Source organism: Neltuma alba, unplaced genomic scaffold (assembly GCF_004799145.2).
Source record: "Neltuma alba isolate B1F8T4 unplaced genomic scaffold, ASM479914v2 tig00011960_pilon, whole genome shotgun sequence".
In the NCBI taxonomy this organism is placed as follows: Eukaryota; Viridiplantae; Streptophyta; class Magnoliopsida; order Fabales; family Fabaceae; genus Neltuma; species Neltuma alba.
The window spans coordinates 196,411-207,856 of NW_021636538.1; the positions used below are offsets into that span (position 1 = coordinate 196,411).

The 11,446-nt window shown below is 34.7% G+C and overlaps 2 protein-coding genes across 3 annotated transcripts; one reads left to right on the forward strand and one right to left on the reverse strand.

Annotated features, from left to right (window-relative positions):
• The first annotated feature begins 703 nt into the window (after positions 1–703).
• Positions 704–7,998, forward strand: LOC114719934 (alpha-L-arabinofuranosidase 1). 2 transcript variants are annotated; one of them, XM_028905507.1, is made up of 18 exons: positions 704–914; positions 1,562–1,770; positions 2,252–2,306; positions 2,891–3,102; positions 3,247–3,368; positions 3,472–3,625; positions 4,036–4,105; positions 4,392–4,537; positions 4,639–4,684; positions 4,770–4,822; positions 4,933–5,077; positions 5,534–5,652; positions 5,771–5,842; positions 5,956–6,059; positions 6,682–6,738; positions 6,909–7,104; positions 7,303–7,449; positions 7,641–7,998. In XM_028905507.1, exons 2-18 carry the CDS (start codon positions 1,594–1,596, stop codon positions 7,788–7,790), a joined length of 2,025 nt encoding a protein of 674 aa, XP_028761340.1. In that variant the 5' UTR covers positions 704–914; positions 1,562–1,593; the 3' UTR covers positions 7,791–7,998. The 2 variants fall into 2 exon arrangements, with proteins under 2 accessions (XP_028761340.1, XP_028761341.1); XM_028905508.1 differs by lacking the exon at positions 704–914 and adding an exon at positions 1,035–1,053.
• Positions 7,999–8,488: 490 nt separating this feature from the next.
• LOC114719968 (50S ribosomal protein 5, chloroplastic) lies at positions 8,489–9,241 on the reverse strand. The gene is made up of 2 exons (XM_028905551.1): positions 9,032–9,241; positions 8,489–8,961 (listed from the first exon to the last, which is right to left on the reverse strand). Exons 1-2 carry the CDS (start codon positions 9,108–9,110, stop codon positions 8,603–8,605), a joined length of 438 nt encoding a protein of 145 aa, XP_028761384.1. The 5' UTR covers positions 9,111–9,241; the 3' UTR covers positions 8,489–8,602.
• Positions 9,242–11,446: the final 2,205 nt, after the last annotated feature.

Below are 11,446 nucleotides of genomic sequence, written 5' to 3' on the forward strand. Positions count from 1 at the left end.
AAGAACGGAGGGAGTATTAATTAACGAGTGGTGCAAATTTAATGCTGGATCAGCTTGTTTTGGCTAAGAGATTAATCAGAATGATCATGAATCATAAGTTATTCCTCAGCAAACACAATTCATCAAATGCATTTTTTATTCCAATGCAAAAGACAGTTTGAAAAATTAACCTTTTAAAGGAAAAATTCAATGCCAAATTTTAAAAAACTAATAGAATATCAATGATTGAGTAATAAAATCAGTACAAAATATAAAAAAAACTTAGACAAACTACATAACTCAAGAACAGTACAATAAAAGTAATCCAGTATACAAATCAATTTGACACTGTTATTTCACCTGACTTATTCTAATAATCAATTGATATTCAAATTGCTAATACACCAATATAAAATTTATAGAGCTGAGCCTGAACTGGTAATGTTTTGAGCACAATGGTTGATAAATCTGCCCGATTTTTAAGGAAATTACCATAATCACGGATTTTTTTTTTTTTTTACCAGCAATCGCGGATTTGTATGAAACTGTGAATATGAATCATGGTGTTATTTACCTTCAAAGTCAAATTGTGTTGTTGGGCGCACGCGCTGTCACTGCGCGCTGGCTTAAAACCTAGACGGCAGAAACGATGATGGGGTGTCCAGAGCCAGAGACGCAATCTAATGGCTTAGACCAACAAAGCCGTTAAGTCACTCTTTAGTTTTTCAGAGTCAATTGTCACATTTCATTATTCGCGACAGCCAAGATTAGCCGCAACTAGCGTGGAAGCAAAGGCAAAACCAAATCCATGTCCGATAGGCCATTTCTACTTGCCGATCCCACCTTCTATAAAGAGACAAACCTCCAGGCGCTGATCCTCATGGGTGACTCACTCTCTCTTTGAAGTTCTCGCTCATCACTTCCCTCGTCTGCCTGTAAGTCGTGAATTTAGACTGACTTTTCGGTAACACAGCATTTCGATTCTGATAATACGGGTGATCTTCTTCTTCCTCTTCTTCTTCTTCTTCCGTTCTTATTCACCTGCAATTTCGTCTTGTTTTAAACCTCCTTAAGGTGAGCTTACTGACTTGCAGCCAACAGTCAATTCCTCCGGGCTTCTGAGAGGATTGGTCAATTCTTTTGTGAAAAGCTAGTTCCATGCATCATGCAAGACTAATTCAAAACGAACAATTTGAGATTATTGAAAAGTTTTCAAATGTTCAAATGTCTCTCTTTTTTTCGTGGGACTGAATAGTTCTGATTAGTCTTAGCCGCAACTTTTGTCGAGCTCTGCATAGTTATCCAACTTTCATCCTTTTCTCGTTCTCGGTGTTTGTCATGTATGTCTAAGAGCCAAAAAGAGAGAGATGAAGGGAGGAAGGTGTCGGTATTTTCTGTCAAATTGTAGGATATAGTGCATGTGACGCATTAATTGTCACCGAAGTTTCTATTGTTGAGCATTCCTTCTCCTGATTATCTGGAGGGTCATTTTGTTGTTAGCGTTGATTTTTGTTTGCTTCTTCTATCCCTGCTATGTACTCGTAGTCATCCTATTAGCTTCCATTACCTTGTGATGTTTCAGGTTGTGTCTAGATTGAATGTTGTGAACAAACTATGGGTTCCAAGCCTTCACGCAGTGTTGCTCTGATCCAACTCCTTACAGTGTTTTATCTTCTCTGTCAATGCTTTGCTGTTAAAGTTGATGCAGAGCAGAACGCTGCGCTAGTTGTAGATGCTTCTGGTGCATCTGGAAAGCCCATACCTGAAACATTTTTTGGAATATTCTTTGAGGTGAGCAATAAACCTGTACCCTGGGATTGAGTTCCTTTTTTTCTGTTTGCCTCATTTTTTGATAACTCTGGCAGCTGTAAACTTATTAGCTTGTAGCATCAACCTCCAATGTTGGTCTCTCTGTTCTTATTTATATGCTATGTTTAACGTATAATCTTATTTCCTATTAAATTCATTAAGTTAGACACGTCAAAGTCTTTAGAACTTTTCTATTTCTGATTTTGGGCTCCAGACCTGAAATTATGTATGAAAGAAAGAAATAAATGAGTCGTCAATCCTCTCTGTTAGAACTGTGTAATCATCATCTGCGTGAAATTATGCTTGGTTAAACTTACCTATCCTTCAGCTAATTGTCTTGTTTTATATTTCTGGACATTTCTGTAAGTTTTCATAGTTGATAGAGTTGTATGAGGATTCAATTTGATAATCCAGCACATTTCATATCTTGGAGAATGATCGATTTTTCAACTCTGTTCTGCAGGAGATCAATCATGCTGGTGCTGGGGGATTGTGGGCAGAGCTTGTGAGCAACAGAGGTCATATCCATGTTTATAAACTTTTAAAAGTGGAAAAAATTATGCTGAAAGAACTCTCTCATGATTTACTTTATAATTTTGCTAGGTCACAACTTATGTTTATAATTGCACAACATTCCTGTGATCCTACTATCCCTTGTACTTAATTCTTGTTAAGAATAATTAAGCATTTAGGAAGTTGTGTAGGCGAAGGAAATGTTTACCATGTTAAGAGGAAGTGTCTTTGTGGTTATAGTATTAACATAAATAGAAATTGGGGAGACAGTGTCAAATACAATTAAGTATTCTGGTAATATATTTTGTTTGGTCCCTTCCTCTTCCCCCTAACCTTGTCTCTTATCAATGAAAACAGAACAAAAAATGATGACTGAGGATAAAATTTTAAAAAAAAAAAAAAAGACTAAAATTTTACAGTCAGATATATTTTGACCATCTTCAGGCATTCAGAGTTTTTGAAATTTTCTTTGGTATTCTTGGAAAAATGAACAGTCTATTGCATACTTAAGTTTTTCTTTTTGGCCTATAGTAGGTTCAAGTAAAGAAAAATATTTTGAATGTTGAGGTTTTATGAAAATTTGTTTCAGGTTTTGAAGCTGGTGGTCCTAACGTTCCATCGAATATTGATCCTTGGACAATTATTGGAAATGAATTAACTATAAATGTATCAACTGATCGTACCTCATGCTTTGAACGTAATAAGGTAGCAGTACGATTGGAGGTTCTCTGTGACAGTGAAGGTGACAATACCTGCCCAGCTGATGGTGTTGGCATTTACAACCCCGGTTTCTGGGGCATGGTGAGCCTAATTGATACTCTTCACCAATTAAGATCATGATTTTAAATCTATGCTGTTTTATATTTTCAATCGTTAACTCACTTATTCTTTTTCGTGGTTGGGATTGAATGCAATTTGTATCTTGGTACTTTTACCTCCTTTCAGAATATTGAGCAAGGGAAGAAATACAAAGTGATCTTCTATGTTCGTTCCACTGGACCAATTAATCTGAAAGTTTCATTGACGGATTCTAATGGTGTAGCAAAGATTGCTTCGACTGACATCAAGTGAGCTTGATTTTAACATGCTGTTGCCTGTAGAGGCACAGCAGTGTGTCCCCAAAATACCATGTTTTGTATTTGTGAGTAATATAAATAGTTGATCTTGCAGAGCTTCTGCATCTGATGTTTCAAACTGGACAAAGATGGAGACTGTACTAGAAGCGAGTCAGACAAATCACAATGCAAGACTTCAATTCACGACAACCAGCAAAGGTGTACTATGGCTGGATCAAGTGTCTGCTATGCCCACAGACACATATAAGGTCTGTGTTTCTAAGCAAGAAAAGCTTTTATAATGACCATAATTGATATTGCACTAGCAATCATGTGATGAAACAACAACACCGTTCCACATGTAAGGTTAATGTTTATCTTTCCGTATCTCATTTCCAGTGTGTGAACTCTAATTTAATATTTAGCTACATCATAACCTTAGAATTAAAGGTACAATGACGGAAATATTAAAAACACCCATGTACTCTTGAAATTCGACATAAGAGATGGATTGCAATTCTGAAAGTTCAACATTAAGCATATGTACATAGGTTTTGCTTAAATACATAACTTTTTGAGTCAATAGAATCTGTTGCAATAATTTAGCTGCAAAATAGGATTTCTTATTTCATTAGCTTGAGATTTTCTTAGTAACATAATTAATTTGATCTTTGACCAGGGACATGGTTTCCGGAGTGATCTTGCCAAAATGCTGGAAGATTTAAAGCCAAGTTTTATGAGATTTCCAGGTATAACAAAATGGATGTTCTCGAGAGCCAGAATGGCTGTTTCCCTTTTTGCCTTTTTTCTTTTCTTTTCTTTTCTTTCTTTTTCTTTCTTTCTTGTTGTGTAAAAGGGTCAATTATGCCAGAGAGCCTGATTTTATGAATTTCATGTAATATAGTGATCTATCTATCTTTTTGTTATCTTAGAGTATGTTTTATAGCATCTCAAGGCATTTCTTCTGATAATTCCCTCTTCCAGTTTGAGTAAGTAGTGTTGCAGCTAACTTCTTCTTCTCTAACATTGCTCTAGGTGGCTGTTTTGTTGAGGGAGAATGGTTAAGAAATGCATTTAGGTGGAAAGAAACCATTGGACCTTGGGAAGAAAGACCCGGGCATTTTGGTGATGTTTGGATGTATTGGACTGATGATGGACTTGGCTATTTTGAGTTTCTTCAAGTAGGTTTCTTTTTCCAATCATGTGATTCTTATGTTCGTATCTCATGGAAAGTTTGCAAACAATTGAATGAGGTAATTATAATTTCTCTCTTTTTGAGCAGCTAGCAGAGGACCTTGGCACATTGCCAATATGGGTATTTAACAATGGTATTCTTGCTATCTTAAATAAAGTTGATTGTTAACAAAGAAAATGGTGAATTTCTGCTTTTACTGATTGATTCTCTCATTTCAGGTATCAGCCATAATGATGAAGTTGACACATCCGCCGTTTTACCTTTTGTGCAAGTATAATTTCACAATCTTCTCTTCCCTCCTCATAACTTTTTCATTCCCTTTTGTTCCGTGTTGCCTTAAGAATTTTAAGAAACATCTCTCTTGTGGGATCTTTATTGCAGGAAGCCCTTGATGGAATCGAGTTTGCCAGAGGTGATCCAACTTCAAAATGGGGTCGCGTTAGAGCTGCTATGGGACACCCAGAGCCATTTAACTTGAAATATGTTGCTATCGGGAATGAGGATTGCGGCAAGAAAAATTACCAAGGCATGCACATGTTTCTGATAAATCCCTTTATAATGCATATGCGCCTTTATCAAGATATTTTAACATAAGGCTGTATATATTGTGACGAGTTACACAATCATTGATTTATCTCTTAATGCATATGTGAATTCACTAATGGAAGATTTGCCTCAGCTAGGTTTTTTTTTAAAAATACTTTTAATGAGTGGCCTTGTGTATCTGGTTTCCTTCATGAATTAGTTCTCATTACAGTCTTCTTAAGGTATTTTGTGCTGTGCTACACAGAGAGTTGAAGTTGTTTAGATAGAATTTTATTCATCTGCAGCTTTTCCGCGTCGCATATAACTTTCTTTCCTCCTTGCAAATTAGTTCTATGTTGATCCTTTTGCTCTTCCTTTTTTCCCGATAATGCATAAGCAAGAACAAATCCTGTATTTAAATGACACTTGTTTTCCTTTTAACTCTTTGATTGGCCAGGAAACTACCTTAAGTTCTACAATGCAATCAGAAGTGCCTATCCAGACATCCAAATGATCTCAAATTGTGATGCTTCTTCTAGACCACTGGCTCACCCAGCTGATTTTTATGATTATCATGTAATGTTCTGGTCTACTTCATATCACATGTTTGAGAAATAATGTACGCATTTAGTTTTTTCCGTCCTTTTCTGGTTGAACTTAATGTTTCATCCCTTCTTATACTCTAAATGAATAGGTTTACACTAGTGCCAATGACATGTTTACAAGGGCTCAGGTATTTAACCGCGCATCACGTGACGGTCCAAAGGTATAGTAGTCCTTATCGAACAGGATTCTTGTAGCGTTCTGTGTGTGTGTGTGTGTGTTTGGGGGGGGGGGGGGCTGATGGATGAATGCTCAAGCTGTTTGAATTCTCTACAGGCTTTTGTCAGTGAGTATGCAGTCAATGGAAGAGACGCTGGGACAGGAAGCCTTTTAGCAGCCCTAGCTGAAGCAGGATTCCTAGTTGGACTAGAAAAGAACAGGTTTAAATCATCTCTTGAAAAAATGTCGTTCTACTATTATAAGTCTTATCTAGCAGTTTGACACTATTTGGCAAACTATTTAAGATATTAAATCATACACACACACACACACACACACACACACACTGGAATTTCCAGATTCTTTATCAGTTCCTGTGAAGAAGACCGCCTTAGCTCTCTGTTCATACGTAGAGGCTGGTGGCTAGTCAATATTGGATACGAATTAAATTATGTAAGCCATATGGAGATGTTTTTATGATAAGATATTATTCGCAAGTAACCCATGTAATTGAGCTTAGGCAATGCCCTAAACAGGCCTGAAAGAATTAAATATGGGCTAAAGCAAGCCAAGCCTAATGTCAAGTTTTTTTTTTTTTTTTATATACCTAATGTCAAGTTTAAATCACCTCTGTTAAGTGAGCTGCATTTCAAGCTCAGGAATTATTTCTTTCTCCTCCAGCAAGGCACCATACATATCTGTCTTGATGAAGTATCCTTTAACTGAGAATATACGCATTTTTCGATCCTAAAATTATGTTACAGTAAGCTAGTATGGATCTAAGCTGCCAATTAACTTCACCACCTCATATTCAACTTTTTCATTTGTTCTTTTCTGATGCAGTGATATCGTCCACATGATTAGCTATGCTCCGCTTTTCGTGAATGCGAACAACAGGAGGTATTTCTCTCATGTTACGAATGAGATCTCTAACTTCTATAATCCAAACATACCCAGAATTTATTACTCCTCTTTATTCTGACAGTCCATAATCCAAAGATACCCTGAAAAAGTTAGTTGTGTCTGTTCTTGTCATGACCATACTCAAATTCTCCGGTTTCTGTCATTAGGTGGAACCCAGATGCAATTGTATTCAACTCCTTTCAGTCTTATGGAACTCCTAGCTACTGGGTGCAGAAGTTTTTCTCAGAGTCAAGCGGAGCAACACTTCTTAATTCATCACTTCAGACAACATCTTTCTCACTTGTTGCATCAGCAATTTCTTGGCAAGATTCTGCAGATAAGAAAAATTACATCCGAATAAAGGTAAAATAACAGATGACTTTTGTGTTAGTTATATTCATTTCTTAGTCATCTTGCATACTTTTCCAATTGAGAATCCTGTTCTTTTCGCCCTGTCTTATAGTGATAAAGCATCAGTTGGATTTGCCTAAGCCTCTCTTAACTTTATGATCAACTATTTGTGTTTATTAGCACCATAGTCACCGTGGAGCAATTGTGCAGGTTGTGAACTTTGGAAGCACGGGGGTGAATCTTGAGATTTCTGTCAATGGACTGGACCAATACTCTGCAGAGTTAAGTGGGGCAACAAAAACTGTGCTCACATCTGCTAAAGTAATGGATGAGAACTCCTTCTCTCAGCCCAAAAAGGTAGCTTAAGCTTCTCTCTCATTTAACACTTGAAATATATGATCTTCTGCATGAATTTAAGGTTTGGATTCTATCCTGTAGATTTCACTCATATCTCAAGTCCTTGTATCAAAACTAGGCTTAAGTATTGTTTGAGAATGCGAACCATGCCAAATAAGCTTATGGTATTGTTCTTGTCAAAATGGATACAGGTGGCGCCAATGCAAAGTGCACTTCAGACTGCTGGGAAGGACATAAATGTGGCACTCCCACCATATTCATTCTCTTCATTTGATATATTGAAAGCATCCAATACTCTGGAGATGCCAGGGAGCGATTCTCCCACAAGGTCTTCTATTTGAAGTGTCTAGATATTTAAACTATCGTTAAAAATAAAAGGGGGAAAGGGAAGGAGGGTATTCACACGCATGGTCTTGTGCAGTAAATTCCCATTAACTGTACTAGTTGGCATCTTTGCTAGCCTCTTACTTATGTAATTGACCCCTTCTATGTTGTAAATAAAAATTTGTATGGTTTCAGCTTTATATAGCCCTGTTTCGAATTTATTTATGTTTTGTTGCCTTTTGAAATAATTTTGCAGAACAATTTCTTGGAGTAGTTCCGAAGAATTACAGACACGCACCTTCAAATTTAGGTTACAAAACAAGTGAGAAGAATGGAAGTAGTTAGTTTAATTCTGCACTAAGGGGGAAAAAATATTGTCGACACAGACGAATGTGAATGCTGATGCATCACAAATTTAAATCTTTTCAATCTTCGATTATTTTGTTGTTCATCATCCAGCCATCCCAAATAATTTATGGTTAAGGGAGTTCATATCTCTGCACCAGCTGACGCTCTAATGACAAGGGATGCGAATAGTTTATCAATTAGCTTTAAGTTCAATTCATTATGATATGAATTTACCAGGATCACTAGAAGCAGCAGTTAGTTTTATTCTGGAGGGACTTAATCAAGCATCTAATGAAACCAACTATTCTATGAGTCTATCAGAACGATGTGTGTACTTCAAATGAAATGCCTGCCTCAGTAATAGAAATTCAAGAACGAATTGAGAACCAATGCATTTGATTAATAAGATAGAGATTGTTGATAGGCGGATAACAAATAATAATGACAATTATAACCAGCAAAGAAAAAATTGCGCTCTAGTTCAGACATTTTTCAACTTCTTCATTTTAGAAGGAGGCCATCTACCTTTCTTCCTGAGTCTCCGCTTTCGGACAAGCCTTTTCCTTCGAAGCCTTATCTTCTTCGCCAATTTCATCCTCAACTTCTGCTCTTGCCTTTCCTGCAACTTCGATTCCAAGGGAAGTTTGTCAACTGGCACAACCTCTTCCTTCCTTTCTGTCGTGGATCCATCATCAGCTGCTGAAGCTTCCCCATCAGCATCATCAGAAGCAGCTCTAACAATGACCGCACTTACCTTCTTAACAGGGAATGCTGTTGCAACTCGAATTCCACTCGAAGTCCTTGGAGACAGGTCGATGGGTTTGAGGTGCAACCTGGAAACTAATCCACGATACAGATTTTCATTTCTATTTCTTAATTTCGTAGCATATGAGAGGAAATAGGTTCTTACCGGCGGTGGGAGTAAAGGCCAAAGTCGGTGAACAAGAAGAAGAAGAGAGAGTGAAAGAATTGAAGCAGAGAAGAGCCATTGTTTTCCTCCGGGGAATGAGGTCGGAGAAAGATGAACGGATAAGCCGCACCCGCGTGAGGTCCTCTCCTGGCGTTTTGGTCTGCCCTTTGTTTTGTCCGGTTTGGATGCTGCTGATATCTATTATTATGATCTGAACCGTCGGTTCATCCAACGTCTCAGATTTTATGTTTTTCTAGCCCTTACACATAAGTGTTGTGTAATTAATTTACATTTCTGGACTTTCCAAGCTTAACATCTCTTATAGAGGATATAATATAGTATATATCGTGCTGATTTATTAAAATTTTTTTTTATAAAACTAACTAAATTAGTTATTTATAAAAAATGTGTATTAATTTTTCTAAAATTATTTTTAATCATCTATATTATACTATATCATTGATGAAAATTCATTTCAATATAAATTAAAAATATATTTTATAAACTTTTTTGCCAACATATTTAGTAAGCTTAAGGAAGTATATTAAAATTTGATGTAAGTTTAAAAGATTACATATATGCTGATCTAATTATTAAGTTGATTTTGATCCTAAATATAAGACCTGTTTCTCATAGTTATCAATTTTTTCTAAATTACCCCTATGGATACCCCTCAGCCATAATCAAGTAGAAAAAGAAGAGATGATATTAAGAAAGATGATTATAATATTTTAAGAAAAACATGTCATGTTTTTTTTATAATTAACTAACTTACCTAACTTCTTTAATTTAATCAAATTAGTTAAATAGGTCTTTATATTAAGAACTGGATGAGTATATATATTTTTAATCTATCACAAACATATAGTCAACATGGTCCATGTCTTTTTTTTCCCTCAACATGATACATGCCTCAAACTATAATTATTATGTTACCCTGTCATTATCTTAATTATCTTGATCATTAGATTAAGGGTCTATTTAGAATAATTTATATAGGCAATTTTTTAATCATTATTTATAAAATATGAGATAAGGATGTAAAAAAATTTCATCTCGACTTATATAAAATTTAAATAGAGCATAAATTAAAGTCGTTTTTTTTTTGTTGGCCATCTAATTAAATTAAAGTTGTTGCAATCATTTATTTAGGGGTAGATGATTATTTTGTATATTTATGCTTTTAATTTTTATTTTTTTAAAATAATTGTATTTTTTAAAATCCTTCTCAATAAATACTTCATCCTGTGCCAAATATAAGACCTATTTTATACTGTAAATTATACTATAAAATTAGTCTTATATTTAAAATGGGTTTTATATTTAAGATTAGAAGAATATCTTTTTAGGTCCTCTCCCCTTAGAGCTCGGAATCAGGGCCGGTCCTTCAGGGCTGGCAGGCTTAAAAGGGCCGGCCCTCCAGAGCTGAAATTTTAAAAATACCTCAATTTGTTAGACCCGGCCCTTAAGCTACAGGGCCAAGGCCGGCCCGTAGGCTTTTGACTCGTTTTAAAAAAAATACTATTTTTTATATTTATCATTTTTTATAAAAATATAAAAATAAACCAATAAAATTATTAATAAAATTAAGTCACAAATATAAAATATCATCATATATAAATATTCATCAACATCTAAGAACATCTAAAACATTCATTAACAAGATAACATCTAAAAGTTTTATCTGTAATGCAATTGTGCAATAAATAAACACTATCATTAATCTTTTGAAACTTCATCATCACTATAATTAATTACTTTTCTTCATAAGTATGCTTTTCTTTTGTAACAAAAATATCAAGTTTTTCTTCTTTATAAGAATTTTATTTTTAAATTTTGCAATCTAACTATTATTTTACTTTAATGTGAGAAACATTATTGTTGAAACTCATGAATTTCTAATTCAAATTATAGAATCACAAGTTATATAAGTATAAAAATATTCTATTATCAAATATATATAGTTTAAAAATATCAACGTATATAATATAAATCAAATTATTATTAAAGTCCAAATTAACTCATTTTTTAAAAATTTAATTAGATAAATTATTGTCTAAAACTAAATTTAATTTTAAAATGATAATAATAACTAAATATTTGAAATATTATTAACAATGTAAAAAATTAATAATATTAATATTATATAAAAAATTTAAAAAATAAAAAAATTATAAAAGGACTTAAAAGTGCCGGCCCTTTTAAGCTCTCGGCCCTTCAAGGCTTATTTATCATTTTAAAAGAAAAATATCAAACCCTACCCTTATAATTTTAGGGTCTAAACAGACCGACTCGACGAGTTTGGTTCGTTTTCCCGGCTCCATCTCCCCTGTTGTTAAAAAATATTTCATATTAAAAATCATTTTTCATCATACAAATTCTGTCTAAACTCCAATAAATGGAGCCGCTTCGTAA

Excerpts from the sequence above, each read along its gene's own strand:
- LOC114719934 (XM_028905507.1), top strand. The coding sequence starts at position 1,594 with ATGGGTTCCAAGCCTTCACGCAGTGTTGCTCTGATCCAACTCCTTACA. Across the intron at positions 5,078-5,533 it reads CGGCAAGAAAAATTACCAAG|GAAACTACCTTAAGTTCTAC; the intron begins GCATGCACATGT and ends TTGATTGGCCAG. Across the intron at positions 5,843-5,955 it reads CATCACGTGACGGTCCAAAG|GCTTTTGTCAGTGAGTATGC; the intron begins GTATAGTAGTCC and ends AATTCTCTACAG.
- LOC114719968 (XM_028905551.1), bottom strand. The coding sequence starts at position 9,110 with ATGGCTCTTCTCTGCTTCAATTCTTTCACTCTCTCTTCTTCTTCTTGT. Across the intron at positions 8,962-9,031 it reads GGCCTTTACTCCCACCGCCG|TTTCCAGGTTGCACCTCAAA; the intron begins GTAAGAACCTAT and ends ATCGTGGATTAG.